General features: G+C 39.2%; 1 protein-coding gene across 4 annotated transcripts in view; it reads left to right on the top strand.

The window, feature by feature from the left end:
- LOC120631189 (SET domain-containing protein SmydA-8-like) overlaps nt 1-14,173 on the top strand; it is a 35,619-nt gene that overhangs the window by 16,062 nt on the left and 5,384 nt on the right. Inside the window, exons 1-6 of one of the 4 annotated variants that reach the window (XM_039900666.1) lie at nt 4,148-4,209; nt 4,929-5,074; nt 8,149-8,286; nt 9,084-9,245; nt 11,109-11,298; nt 12,195-12,395. In XM_039900666.1, the coding sequence (XP_039756600.1) occupies nt 4,189-4,209; nt 4,929-5,074; nt 8,149-8,286; nt 9,084-9,245; nt 11,109-11,298; nt 12,195-12,395 (858 nt within the window). In that variant the 5' untranslated portion in view covers nt 4,148-4,188. Of the gene's footprint in view, nt 1-4,147; nt 4,210-4,925; nt 5,075-8,148; nt 8,287-9,083; nt 9,246-11,108; nt 11,299-12,194; nt 12,396-14,173 lie in introns of those variants that run through there. The other 3 variants (XM_039900665.1, XM_039900664.1, XM_039900663.1) reach the window with 3 other exon arrangements.

Genomic DNA, 14,173 nt, shown 5'->3' with positions numbered 1-14,173 from the left:
TAGACCGTGGCCTAGCTCAGAGATATAGGGATAATGGAAACATGAAAATGCAAATTCGGAGACTATATATATATATATATATATATAACTGCTTCACAAATCTGCAAAGTGGATTTCTGTTGAATTAATGTAACTGACCATTGCCACTCCAGCCAAATTTGACTCCCAACCAGGTGGACAGACGACATCAAACGGACGCTGGATAGAAGCGGCCCAGAATCGTGGAGTATGGAACGCCCTACAAAAGACCTACGTCTAGCAGTGGACGTCAGTCGGCTGTTTCTTGCCGGCTTCTTCTCGGTAGAATCTGTCTTCCGAACCGGTGGTAAAGTCACTACAAACAGACAGACTTGTCGTTTCAAAAGTGCTTATATTAGGCCCACTTGAAATAACAGAATTTTGATTTGATGATGATGATGATTGTAACTGACACAGCCCAAACTATTCCAATCGAGAAGGGCAAGCTCGCATTTACTTACTCAGCGTGGTTCTCGGAGGAGAACGCAGTTAGATCAGATAATTAGATATAGCATACCCTGTGCATGGCTTCCTCTATGCGCGCCGCTGCCGGCAACCACACCCTGCAGACCGGAACACAGTAATGCTGGAACAAAATGCTACCTGCCGACAGTAACAAATATACATTTCGTCAGTACCCAAATCGTCATCTAGACCCAAAGTAAACGTAGCTTGTGTTATGAGAACAAGGAAAAACTAGGAAGAACTAGGATAAACACCTAGACACTCAAAAAACATTCATGCTCATAACACAATAAGCATGGCGGTATTAACTCCCTGGACGAGATCTGTCACAAAAAGCTCTACCACTACGAAAGCACCTCCAGGCTGCTCCAAGGCTGGCGGGCAGTTTTACTATCACATTCACAGACGGCCGATTGGCACAGTGTCGCTGCTTTCTGAGTCCAAGGCTGTGGGTTCGTTTCCCGCAGCTGGAAAAAGTTGTGAGATGATTTATGAATCATAGTTGACAATTTCGACAACTCTTGTATCATCATCTTTACCATTGAAATTATTACAATCTAAATTTTAACTATAGGTTAAAACGCCAACCAACTAAAATAGGAAATAAACCATTTTGATTCGAAGTTATTTAAATATTTCGTGAATACCGCATCATTTGAACTTTTATATTTCGTTGTGCTAATATTGCGTTATTGGAAATAGTAAAATCAAATTCTCTATTCGAAAATTTAAATAGCTGCGTCTCGTAACGGTGTCGAGAGTCTTGCGTTTTTTTCTCATCAAAATTATGCGTACCGCGCTAAAAGAAGTTTTCACTCCAAAATTATTAAAAAAAAAACAGCGAACCTATTCAAGTTCAGTGCGAGATAAGTAAGACATCCATTGAAATAGGAGCCATTAACGTTTAGGTGCTCGTACGAGTGCAATAAATGTAATGTTTTCGAGTGCAAATATTTCCGCGCTCCAAAACGTAAAGCAGCGGTTATTGCATAAGTGTTATGTTGGAAATTAAATTGAACAATACTTATTTTGACATATTAGGTGCATTTGTTCCATAATCGAGTAGAGATTTATATATTTCTAACATTTGTAGGAAAGTCATTAGCTCTTTTAAATAAGTGTATCTATATTACATTTACCCAAAGCGGCCAATTTATTTATTATTTCATAAGACACACCAACAATTAAATGTAACTAACTTCATAAAAAAATTAAATTTTGTGTTAGAATAACAATTTCTGTCTAGTGCCATTACAATAGTCAATTATAGGTGCATACAGCATTATCGTTATTATCTCCGGTCACATTACAAAAAAATAAAAACGTATTTCACTAAAAACTATTAAAAATATAAACTACTAGTTTGATTTTGTTTTTTGATGTGGCATTCAATTTAGTTGTAGTTCTTATATAATTAAAGTATTCAGTATCGCTAAGCCCTAAATGAGGGGTTTGCTGCTGTCCGCTGAGGAATTCTGTCCTCAATCTCCAACCATATTCAGATCTACAGAGAGGTAGGGCAAAATTAAACACATATTATAACCTCTATAGTACAAAAATAATTATTTCAATCAGTTATAATTTGTCGGAGTTATGGTGTAAAATCGTCAAACACTTTCATCCCCTCTCCCAAAGGAATCGAGCTTAATGTTGGGATAAAAAGTATCCTTTATTACTTCTAACACTTCCAAGAATATGTGTACAAATTTCATGAGGATCGGTTCAGTATTTGTATAGTGTATGAAAGCGTAACAAACAAACTTACATTGACTTTTATAGTATTAGTAGGATAGGATAGGATATGATAGGAATAGGGATTAAAGAAGTTCAAACTAGTACAGTGGTGTTTACATAACTTTGTAAAAAATTTACCACAAAGTGCTCGGACAGTAGTAAAAGTAGTCTCCAAGCTTTTCCTGTCATCATCATCATATCATCACCCTTGCTCTGTACAGGGTCTTTAATGGGTTGCCATTAAAGACCCTGTACAGAGCAAGGGTCTACTTTCAGAATGAGAAGGGTTTAAGCTGTAGTCAACCACTGGTTGGCTTAGTGCGGTTTGGTAGACTTATCACGTTCTCGAGAACATTTAGAACTCACAGGCATGCAGGTTTCGCCGCGATGTTTCCTTAAGCAAGTTATGCTTTAATTGTTTAAATTAAAAACGCACTAAACTAGTAAAAGTAACATAACTACTAAAAGTACATATTTATATATGTTGTATATGATTGTTAGTAGTTTACATTAATTATGGGTAATTTCATGTATGTTTATATTTTATTTGTATTTATATGTAATATATATATATACTTAATAGTTATTTATATATATATATATATATATATATATTTTATTTATGTATTTGTATAATTTTAAATCTTATTTATTGCACCACCTATTTTCTATGTTTTTTTTTACGCCATTGGTTGCCTCGAAGAAATCGCTATGTAGCGATAAGGCCGCCAAATTGTACTCTCTTGATATTTATTTGTGTCTCTGTAACTAATTTTTTTCTTTGGTGTACAATAAAAGTGTATTCATTCATTCATTCATTCAAAAGTAAGAGGTCCATGCCGGACATCCAACTCGGCCCCCCAAGAAGCGGAGCCGAAGCCCACCAGGCTATTATCGCTTAGTGCGCTGTGTTAGTGAGTTTTGCTCGGTAGTGGACAGGTTATAACGACTATGATGTACAGTTAAACGAAAATACACATAAAAAAGGAGCATTATGTCCTAACCTTAACCTTCATTTCACGGCCATTCACAAACATGCGAGTGGCGGGCTCGTGGCACTAACAAACAAGCAGAGTCAAGTGGCAAACAGAAATACACGGCGCGTCACTGATATTTGAAAGGGTATAGAGCGGCTATTGGAAACATTTTTAAAGTAATGATTGATGGTCCAAGCAGATGGCCCACCTGTTAGTTTGTAGACAGCCATTGCCTATAAACAGAGCGACACATCACAGGGCATGGACACGTTCTATAAAGGGCCGTTCTGGGTTCAGCCAAACATTCGGGTATGATAATAATCGTTTGAGGATTGTTTATTTTTAGTATATTTTATCTAGGTATACTGACTGCATATTAAAAAGGGTTGTAACCTTTGTATAGTTATCACAGGTAAAAGTATACCAGAGCTTAAATATAAGTCTGTCTTCAAGTTTTAAGCAGACACGTAGTCGCGACCCCACGTAACGTGGGTTAAGGGCATCTGACAGAAGTGGAAGTCGACAGAAGTGACAAGTCGGATGATGAAGTATTTTTGCCATGTCGACTAAACGTGCACACATAGTAATGCTATTTCGTAGGATAACCTATATCCGTACCCAAAGTGGAAGCTCCCTTTTTGCTGAATTCCTCTGATCAATTCAGCTCATTGAAACAGTGACTACTGCTAATAAATTTACAAACAAACAGACGAACTCTCATATTACTAATTGGTACATAAAGGCAGCGTTTCAAGTCCAACATTAACACAAAATGGACAAGAAGACAAATGGCCTTTTGGGAATTATCACTTCTGTAGCTTTATTCTATCTATCCTATATGCTTATATATCTATGCTATAGTCACTCGCTACCGACGCCGCCGCCTACAAAACTGAAACTACTCATTCATATCTGTTATGTATACATCACATTTGTCTTAGATCCCGCGAAGAGCGAACCACTCACAAAAAAGCTAACGTTTCGTATTGTGTGAATGCTGGGATGCGTGTCTTGTGTAAGATATACGGTCTGTTTGCTTAGAAACTTCCTATGTAAAACAGTTGCCTTTCAATTAACGTATATACCGTTGTTTTGTTGTGTAATTGTGATAATAGTGTCGGAAGGAAGTGAATCATGGTAAATTCGGCATGAAATTTTCTTAAAATGTACCAAGGGAAATTTCTAAGTTAAAAGACTTTAGATTTACTTATTCTGTGTCATTCATAACGTACGGGCATTAAAAATAAACGTGGAATGACGATGGAACAGTTATTTAGTGTTTTACCACGCTCTGTCATTTAGGCTCTCTCAGTTGAAGTTTGATACACTGCAATCCGCATTACTATTCCCTCGTGATACAACGTTCATTTGTAGGGCTCTAGTATTCAATATTCCCTAGAAGGCTACACTCCTAAACAACCAATGCATAAAATCTATTATATGCATTTTAAGTTTATAAAATTTACCTCGGTACTAAGTAGGAATTGTTCTTGGCTATATATTCCTAGTTATGACAGGGCAAAACTGTCAACTGCCCTGGTTAACGATGCTGTCTTAAGTGAATTGGTAACTAGATGCGTGGAGGGGACTTTATCTTACCTTTCCTCCGTGCCCAAAAAGCAAGTCAATGGTTATTATCACTAAAACCGTCGCAGAGTCCACTGCTTAAATCTGCTGCTGAATGAAGCTGCGAGGGGTGAACGAGCTATAAATTCTCTCTCTTCTCTGCAGCAGAAAAGGCGTGGCAGGAACGATGGTCGCAACAAGGAGAACATCATTGAGGGCGGGTGCGAGGCGAGCCAGGCGACCGAGGCGGAGGGCGAGGCGAAGCCGAAGAAGGAGCTGAGCTATGAGATCAAGCATTCAGATGTTATGGGAAGGTTTGTGGATTTAAGAACAGTGAATTTTACACCTGATTATTATTGTCCTAAAATACGACTCCTAAATACATATAAGGTCCTAGTATTTTTTGTGTAAATGACGGTACGTGGGATTTTGCAAAATCCGTATCTATTGTAATGAGCTTTTTGTGACAGAGCTCGTTCGAGGAAGGACAATCGCCATGCTTATTTCTGCTGCAAAACAGCACTATTGCAGTGCTCCGGCCTGTGGGGCGTTGTTGCAGGTGTAATCACAGGGTTAATGCGCCTTAACGATGGACACAGGGGGCTCGTAGCAGGACGTGTTCTTGCATGCTCTCGTAATAGGCGATCGTTTTCCACTTACCAGCATTATTACTATAAAAAAAAATTATACTCCTTCCATAACCTTCGTGGCACTGAACTAAGAAAGAACAGGAACCGTGTACACAAATGAAGCATCAAAAACCACTGCACTTTAGTAGTGTTTCTCGTGCTCTTAACTCTCTCAACTCTGTGTTTCTCTTAACTCTGTGCCTTTAAATTTTTTTTGAGTTACGTCATCATCATCAAATTAACGGACTGACGTCCACAGAGGTCTTTTTTAGGGTGTTCCAAACTCCACGATTCTGACTCGTTTGATGTCGTCTGTCCGCCTGGTTGGGGGCCGACCAACGCTGCGCTTACCAGTGCGGGGTTGCCACTCTAACACCTTGGAACCCCATCGTATACGTCCAAACGTCCATCGGTTTTCCGAGCTATGTGACCCGCCCATTGGCACTTCAGCTTCGCGACTCGTTGAGCTTTGTCGGTAACTCTAGTTCTTCTAAGGATCTCCTCATTTCTGATTTGATCACGTGTGGATACTCCTAACATAGCCCTTTCCATCGTCCGCTGAGCCATCTTATGGGGCCCATAGTTAGCGACCACGTCTCAAATCCGTAAGTGATATAGTTATGTAGAAAGAGGAAATTTTGTGGGTAGGTACGATTTACGAGTCTAATTATTTTAGACTTAATACCGTAAGGAATAGAAATAGCGACGCGGGTATCTACAAGTAAAACAAATAATGCAATAGGTAGATGCCTAATGTAGGTAGCATGGTAATAAAGCTATAAAGCTTTGTGTGCTCAGACGATGATGAGTATTGTCTAAGTGATTGCTATTTGTCACGGTGCCAAGTTCCATCAAAACACAGAGATAATGCGGTGCGGGATGCGAGAGCACTAAATAAAGATCTCAAGTGTATTCCTGTTTATTGTGGTACTACATGGCTCACAGAAGTACCTATCAATCCACCTACATGGATATCGTTCAAGATGCTATGCACAAAATACATCATCAACATCTATATTTATCTATATTGACGGCCGAGTGGCGCAGTGGGCAGCGACCCTGCTTTCTGAGTCCAAGGCCGTGGGTTCGATTCCCACAACTGGAGAGTGTTTGTGTGATGAACATTAATGTTTTTCAGTGGCTGGGTGGTGGGGGTCTGGGTGGGGTGTGTATTATAAGTATTCATGTGTATTATATTTATAAAATCAATAAAATCATCAGCTATCTCAGTATCCATAACACAAGCTACGCTTACTTTCGGGCAGTCATAGTATATTTATTTATTTAAATGGTCTGGTGGGAGGATTCGGCAGCGGTTACTTACGCGTAGAAACCGATGGCATAAATGCCGTGACGTTAGACCGCTACCATCTGAGTCTGCATCATAATTTCCACCAGGTTAGATTATATACCAATAAGTTGTTTTTGCGTCTTCGTTAGAAACAGAATATAATTATTATGACCATTGAAGAAATTTGTCAAGTACTGGTACAAATACGGTCACTATAATTGTATTTCCAGATTATACTGGAGTATAACTAAAATATAATATTGATATATTATAAGACTTCCACTTTGAAAAGAGTATGGTTCAAAACCATATAAAACGAACCTCCTCATGTAAGGTATATTCCAATATTTTTTGCGATTGATTGCGATGATTGCGTACTATTATGGCTAGGAATAGTTCTAGCCCATAGGCTTCGTCCGGCCATATACAATTCAACAATTTTAAATACCTCATGAAAAAATCAAAAACAAAATTTTGTTGCCTTTGTGGGACTTTAGACATCATCTGTTAATGGAATGCAAGCGCAGTAAGATTAAGCGAGCCACAATAGTAAAGAATTACAGTTTAAATTTAACAAATTCAAGTTATTTTTTTATTAAAAGTGTTCTCGCGGAATCTATCTCATTCAAAATCTTATGTGAGTTTTGGATTGGATAGAAGCAGCCGTTACTTTGCGGAAATCCCTGAAAAAATATGAAAATTAAGTTTAACTTGCTATAATCTTAAATAATATATTTTTATTACTATAATTTCTTCAATCCTGATACTCCACAACAAACTGATCTTCGGCAATGTACCCTCTACGCACGTTTCGCTCCGAAACCGGAGCATCCTCAGGAGATATTGACTTTACAATTAATAATTGTCAAGAACTTCGTCTTCGTGTGGAGTTTAAGGATTGAAGAAATTATAAATTACACCATAAAAAGAATATTGTTGTTATTAGAGTATTATAGGTCTGGCATAATCTCAAAGAGATTCAAGGATCTAAAATTTAACTGAGAACTAAAAAAAAAAAAGTTCAACTACTTGAGCCTAGTGGTCAACATTGGGTACATTGTAGTTTTTGGAATTCTGTGTGAAATGACAAATGAACCAAAATATACCAGAACCTCCAAAATAAAATAGAACAACTTATATAGATTATAATCTAACCTAGGGTTTAAGGATGGATGGCTGCAATTGATTGTGCCGTCTAATATGGTAGTGGGCTAACTTGAAAGGTAATTTGGCAGATATATTAAACCAATTCCCCTAATCGGTTGCTAGGCGACATCGCACTGGAACACTATATCGCTTAGCGGCACGATTTGTCTATAGGGCAGTAGCAAGCCATGACCAAACTCCCCACCAGACTAGGAGAAAATTTCCAAATCGCTCCTGCCGGGAATCCAACCCGGGACCTCAAACTCAAAGCCCTCACCTCTGCGCCAGAGGTCGTCGGTTACTGATAGTGTTCATGTTCCAGGTACATCGTAGCAACCAAAGCCCTCAAAGCAGGCGAAGTGATCATCGAAGAGCCTGCACTAGCCGTGGGCCCCTGCTCCGGCTGCGCGATCATCTGTCTCGGCTGCTACCGGGAGCTGGACGAAGCCAACTTGACAAAGTATGACGTTTTAATATACGACAGTAGCTTATGACCTGAAAATCTTGCATACACCTCAAAAGGAAGAAATAATCCTCAGTTTTAAAGTTAGCTGTCATGATCCTGGGCTGGGCGCTGGTCACTTCTTATAAATTCAAAATTCAAATTCAAAATTTCTTCATTCATGTAGGCCTATCACAGGCCCTTATGAAGCGTTCATACATATTTGTTTACATAATTGTAAGGGGATGGTGATAACTTCGTTCGCCAACTTAAATCTAAAGCTACGAGGGGTCTAAGAAGAACCCACAACAAACTTAGCCGGGTAATTTTTTTTTTGTTATCACCATCTTCCAGTAAATTTATATTAAGCTATGAAGCTAGAGCAATTCACACCCAAGCTTTTTTAACGTTTAAGTAATCCTTAATATTAGTTATACAGGAGAAAGTTATTAAAACGCTGCAAAGCAGCCTGCACTGGTCACTGTATATCATATTTCATCATTATCGGCATCAGCTCAATCGGTAGGCGATTGATGGAGGGACTTTAGAACTCAAAAGTATTGCCCACCCGTGTCCAACGGTTGCATGTGACGAGCTTTATCGTTTCTCCATTTCTCCAACAACGCTACCTTCCCTTCAATTATTGCGGCAATAAAATTTATTTGTGGGAACTTTGTAAATAAAGTTATATAAAAATACTGTTAGATAAACATGCAATGTTGGGTGAAAATATGAAAACAATCGATTTACTACTTTTCGAGTATTGCGGCCACAAACATATGGGAGTGGATTTTTTATATGTAAAATGTTTCAAGATGCGCAGGTTGCAAGTGGCCGCTATGCAGCAGCTCTTGCTTCGGATTGGGCAGGTACACAGGCCACTCCGTCTACGAGTGCGACACCTTAAAAGCTGTCCCTCCCGACTACAATGGGATTGAAGACTTGAAGGATTCCTATCAGGCTCTCATGCCATTACGGTGAGCTACTTACCTAGTTTTCTGTTGAAAGTTCTCTTTTATTGAACTCTTATATAATAATAATAATAAAAAGTTTTTAATAATAAAAAGTTTTTATTTGCTTAGAAGTACAATGTTTTTTCTAAAATTACCCTGGACCCCCAAACTAGGATATCCCGTGTCTTGGGGGTCAGTGTCTTCCCATATGTGCTGTGCCCGTATTTAATACCTACATAAGTGTGTGTGTTTATGTGTGTGTGCGAGCATGCGTGTGGGTGTGTGTGTGTGTAGTTTGTGTGTGTGTGCGTGCATGTGTGTGGGTGATTATTTATTATTTATTCAAATTAATATTCAATAAAATATTATGCATATTTAGTTAATTTACCTTAACGAACGAATTATATTTTCGGTATCTTGATAATTTAGATGACTCAGCATATTCTTCAGTTTATTTGTAACATTGTAATTATTTAAATGTGTTATTTTTTGTTTTTTATTAATGTTTTTATATAAAAATGGCCCTAAGTACAAAAACTGACGCTGTGCAAATGCACTGTTTGTTCGAGGAATATGTATTGTAGGTCGACGACGGGGAGAAATTTTAATAGATTGGATTCGATAGGTCCGGTGGTACCGTGTAATACTACGTAGGATATACAGTTGCCGTACTGTAAGAAGTTTGAAAATTGTATAAAGTTCAGTTGTAGGAAATCTGCGGGGCTTAGTAAGCATGACCTTTATAATAGCTCTTTGAGCTCTTTCCACCTCAGTCATATGCGTGGTAGCGGCTCCTCCCCAAGCTGATATGCAATAGATCAGAAGAGATTGGCACAGCGCTTTATAAACCAGTGTAATCAATTTATTATCGACAATATCACGGAGGTTTCTAAATACTGGAATAAGTCTTCTGACTCTATTAGAAAGGGCTGTAATGTGGGGGTGCCAGTTTAGATTTTCATCGATTATTACTCCTAGATACCTCATGGAAGTAGAACTCTTTATCGAGAATTGCACAGGAGCAGTCATTTGGTGGGAATTCCAATGTGGTACACTGAAGAGAGTGCAATTTGAGTGTGAAATTAGTAGGCGGTTGGGTAGCTGGCGTGATGCTAAAGCAAATGTATTTAGTTTTTTGGGCATTTATAGTAAGTAAATTGTTTTCCAGTGTTTTTCTAATCTTCGCTAGTCCTTTTTCAGCTGTCTTGCGGGTCTCTTCCCATTTTCTTCCATGAAATATTATGGCAGTGTCATCGGCAAATGCAATTATTTTATAACCTACTTACCACTTAGCCTATCTCTATATAGCAACGTTTTCCAAGCATCCAAATGTTTGCCTGATTTAATTTTTCTTACCTACCTGAAGCCAAGGAGTATAAACCAGTAGCCGTTGCCGACTTCTGCCAAGACGTCATTTCGCAGTAGAAGGCCGCGGAGCGTGTGCGTGAGAGGCTCCAGACGCGCACCCGTTTCGGCGTGGAAAGAAGACGGCGGCCATTTTCTGCTCGCCAGCTTCTCTTCGGAGGCGGCGGATAGCTATTAGACTAGCTATCGTCACTACACAAGCCTCTCTTTACGGTCTGAGGGGTCCAGCAATCGGTTGGGGCGGTTGGCAGACCTCCGGGAGGTGCACAACTGGTTTCTCGGGTGTGTAACAAAGCCAACAAGAGGGATACGCCGTGGTGGTTTTTAGTTTGGGTATACGCACAAAAACTCCATCCTGCCCAAAGGTAAAAAAGGAGTGTAAACCAGAGTAAATATCTCCACGCTATTACTACCTAGCACCTACTGCGATCAGCAACCCTTCTGCCCGACGTCGTGACTATGGGAGGCGTTAAGTCCAACACTGATTGATTGATTAATTAAAAGATTGTTTCCTTTTTTCAGATGTCTTCTGTTAGAAAAAGCGGATCCAGACAAATGGGCAGCGCTGTCGGCTATGGAAGCCCACAATAGCGTGCGGCGCGCCCGAGGCGACATCTTTCCGGTGAACGACAGAAACGTGGTGCAGCGCCTCAAGAAGTGGGGCCTCGACTATGACGACGAGGAAATACACACTGTGTGCGGTATACTGGAGGTACATGCCAACGTAGTAGAAACATTCCAAATCGACGATAGTCATGATAATCATTTCTACCGATAGACGTCCACTGCTTGTCTTTTGTAGGGAGTTCCAAAATGCACGGTACTGGGCCGCTAGTTTCCAGCAGTTCCCGGTGACTCGTTTGCTGTCGTCTGTCCACCTTGTTGGGGGCTGACGAACGCTGTGTTCACCGGGGTCGCCATTTTGATCACCTTAGCACCCCAATGTCTATCGGTTCTTTGAGTTATGTGCCCCGCCACTACAGCTTCGCAACTCGTCAGTAACGAATCTCCTCATTTGATCACGTTGAGATAATCCTAGCATAGCTCTCTCCAACGCCAGCTAAGTGACTTGAGCCTTCTGATAAGGCAGACCCATGGTAAGACACCACGTTCAGATCCGTAAGTCGATAATTGACGCTATATAATATATTTGTTTATGTAGAATAAATTAGCACACAATTCAATGCTTCCTTGTCAACTTCGACTTTCACTCCTATGGATTTAAAAGGCATCAAAATCTGGACCTCCTGGACCGATCTTCGTGATGATAGTCGAAGGCTCTTACTACTATTAGATGATCGAGGCAGTCAACCAAATTTGCGCCTAGTTGATTTCAACAGCATGCGTATGAGTCGAAATCTGCTATTTCATTGTTAAAGGCGTATGACACAATTTTATCATTAGGATAACGGTATAACGAAAATTTGTGCAATTCACCCACATGCCTTGGAGAGCACGTCCTTTACCTTTCAAGGGTTTATTTACTCTAATAACTCACTGGGGATACCTGCGTCAAGCAGTGGGACATTAATCGGCTGAGGATAAATTGGTGATGAAACAAGTTTAGTACCTAAGTTTATTAATAAAAATATTAATATTGTTCCTTAGGTGAATGCTTTTGAAGTAGGTGGCACTGGGGCGAACGCGCGGGCGTTATATGACGCAGCGTTCCTCCTGGCACATGATTGCACACCTTCCACCACACACACCGATGCGGAACGCGCGCCCGCACGGACATTAACCGTACGCGCCGCAATTCCGCACGAACCCGGAGATCTCATCTCACTATGCTACGCTTATACGTTACAGGTAACTAACTTAATATAAGAAAGTATTTTTTTTTAATAAACTAGCTTTTATTTACACTTATTTAAGACTAGCAGTTGCCCGCGACTTCGTCTGCGTTTGATTTTGTATTTTGATGTGGCATTCAATTGGCATTCAAGTATTCAGTATCGCTAAGCCTTAAAAATTCAAAATTCAAAATTCAAAATTCATTTATTTCAAGTAGGCCTAATATAAGCACTTTTGAAACGTCAAGTCTGTCTGTTTGTAGTGATTCTACCACCGGTTCGGAAGGCAGATTCTACCGAGAAGAAGCCGGCAAGAAACTCAGCAGTTGCTCTTTTCCAACATCAACAATTTACATTTTGTATTTTAACATTCATTTTTCTATCTTGTGAGAGCTGAAAGCGGAGCCGGATGCTTCCAAGCAACCTTATCATTAAAAAAATCATCAATTGTATAGTAACCTCTCTCTAATAAATGTGTTTTAACAAATTCTTTAAACTTGTGCATTGGCAGGTCCAAAATCACCTTAGGAATCATATTATAAAAGCGTATACTCAATCCCACAAATGATCCCTGTACCTTACGCAGACGATATGCAGATGACACTAATTTATGACCATTTCTTGTAAGTCGACTGTTTATGTCCACTTTTTGTTTATAAAGACTAATATGTTGTCTTACAAATACTATATTGTTATAAATATATTGTGAAGCTACAGTAAGTATGCCTATTTCTTTAAACTTCTCACGGAGGGATTCGCGTGATTTAAGTTTATATATTGACCGTACAGCTCTTTTCTGCAATATAAATATAGTTTCGATATCAGCTGCTTTACCCCATAACAAGATTCCATAGGACATAACACTATGAAAGTACGCAAAATAAACTAGCCTAGCTATTTCAACGTCAGTAATCTGTCTAATTTTTCTGACTGCGTAGGCAGCCGAGCTTAGTTTACCCGCTAGTGAATCTATATGGGCACCCCACTGTAGCTTATTATCCAAGGTCACGCCCAGAAAAACTGTGGAAGTCTCTATTTTTAGTGATTCACCATTTATCATTATATTTTTATCAATTTTCTTTACATTTGGTAAGATAAATTCGACACACTTTGTTTTTTTTGCATTTAAAAGTAAGTTGTTAACTGTAAACCAGTGCGACACATGCGACATAACACGGTTTACTTCGTCAGAGTTATCTTTACTCCTATCAGTCTTAAAAATTAGAGATGTATCATCTGCAAACAATACAATGTCGCATGTTCCACTGACATGGTACGGTAGATCATTTATATACACTAAAAATAGAAAAGGACCCAAAATCGAGCCTTGTGGGACACCCATTGAGGTATTTGAACCCTGAGACTTTGCATCATTTATGCAAACTCTTTGGGTTCTATTGCTGAGATAAGAGGCAACCAAATTTAGTGCAACGTTTTGGATACCATAGTGGCTTAGCTTAAGAAGCAAGGTTTTATGATCAACACAATCGAAAGCTTTAGATAGATCACAAAAAACACCCATGGCGTTCTGTGAACATTCCCAGGCATCATAAACATGTTTTATAAGTTTAGCGCCTGCGTCCGTTGTGCTACTAATATCTTACTAAGAGCTGGTAAGATTGAGATAGGTCTGTAATTGTTTATATCATTTTTATTACCAGATTTAAATAGAGGAATGAGTTTACTATGTTTCATTAGGTTCGGGAAAGTACCTAAATCAACACATTCATTGAAAATTATGGCTAAAAGAGGAGCAATGACGTCAATAATTTGAGATATTACCTTTACCGACAT

The sequence above is a fragment of the Pararge aegeria genome, chromosome 17 (genome assembly GCF_905163445.1).
Source record: "Pararge aegeria chromosome 17, ilParAegt1.1, whole genome shotgun sequence".
In the NCBI taxonomy this organism is placed as follows: domain Eukaryota; kingdom Metazoa; phylum Arthropoda; class Insecta; order Lepidoptera; family Nymphalidae; genus Pararge; species Pararge aegeria.
This window is presented reverse-complemented; position numbering and strand designations above follow the sequence as displayed.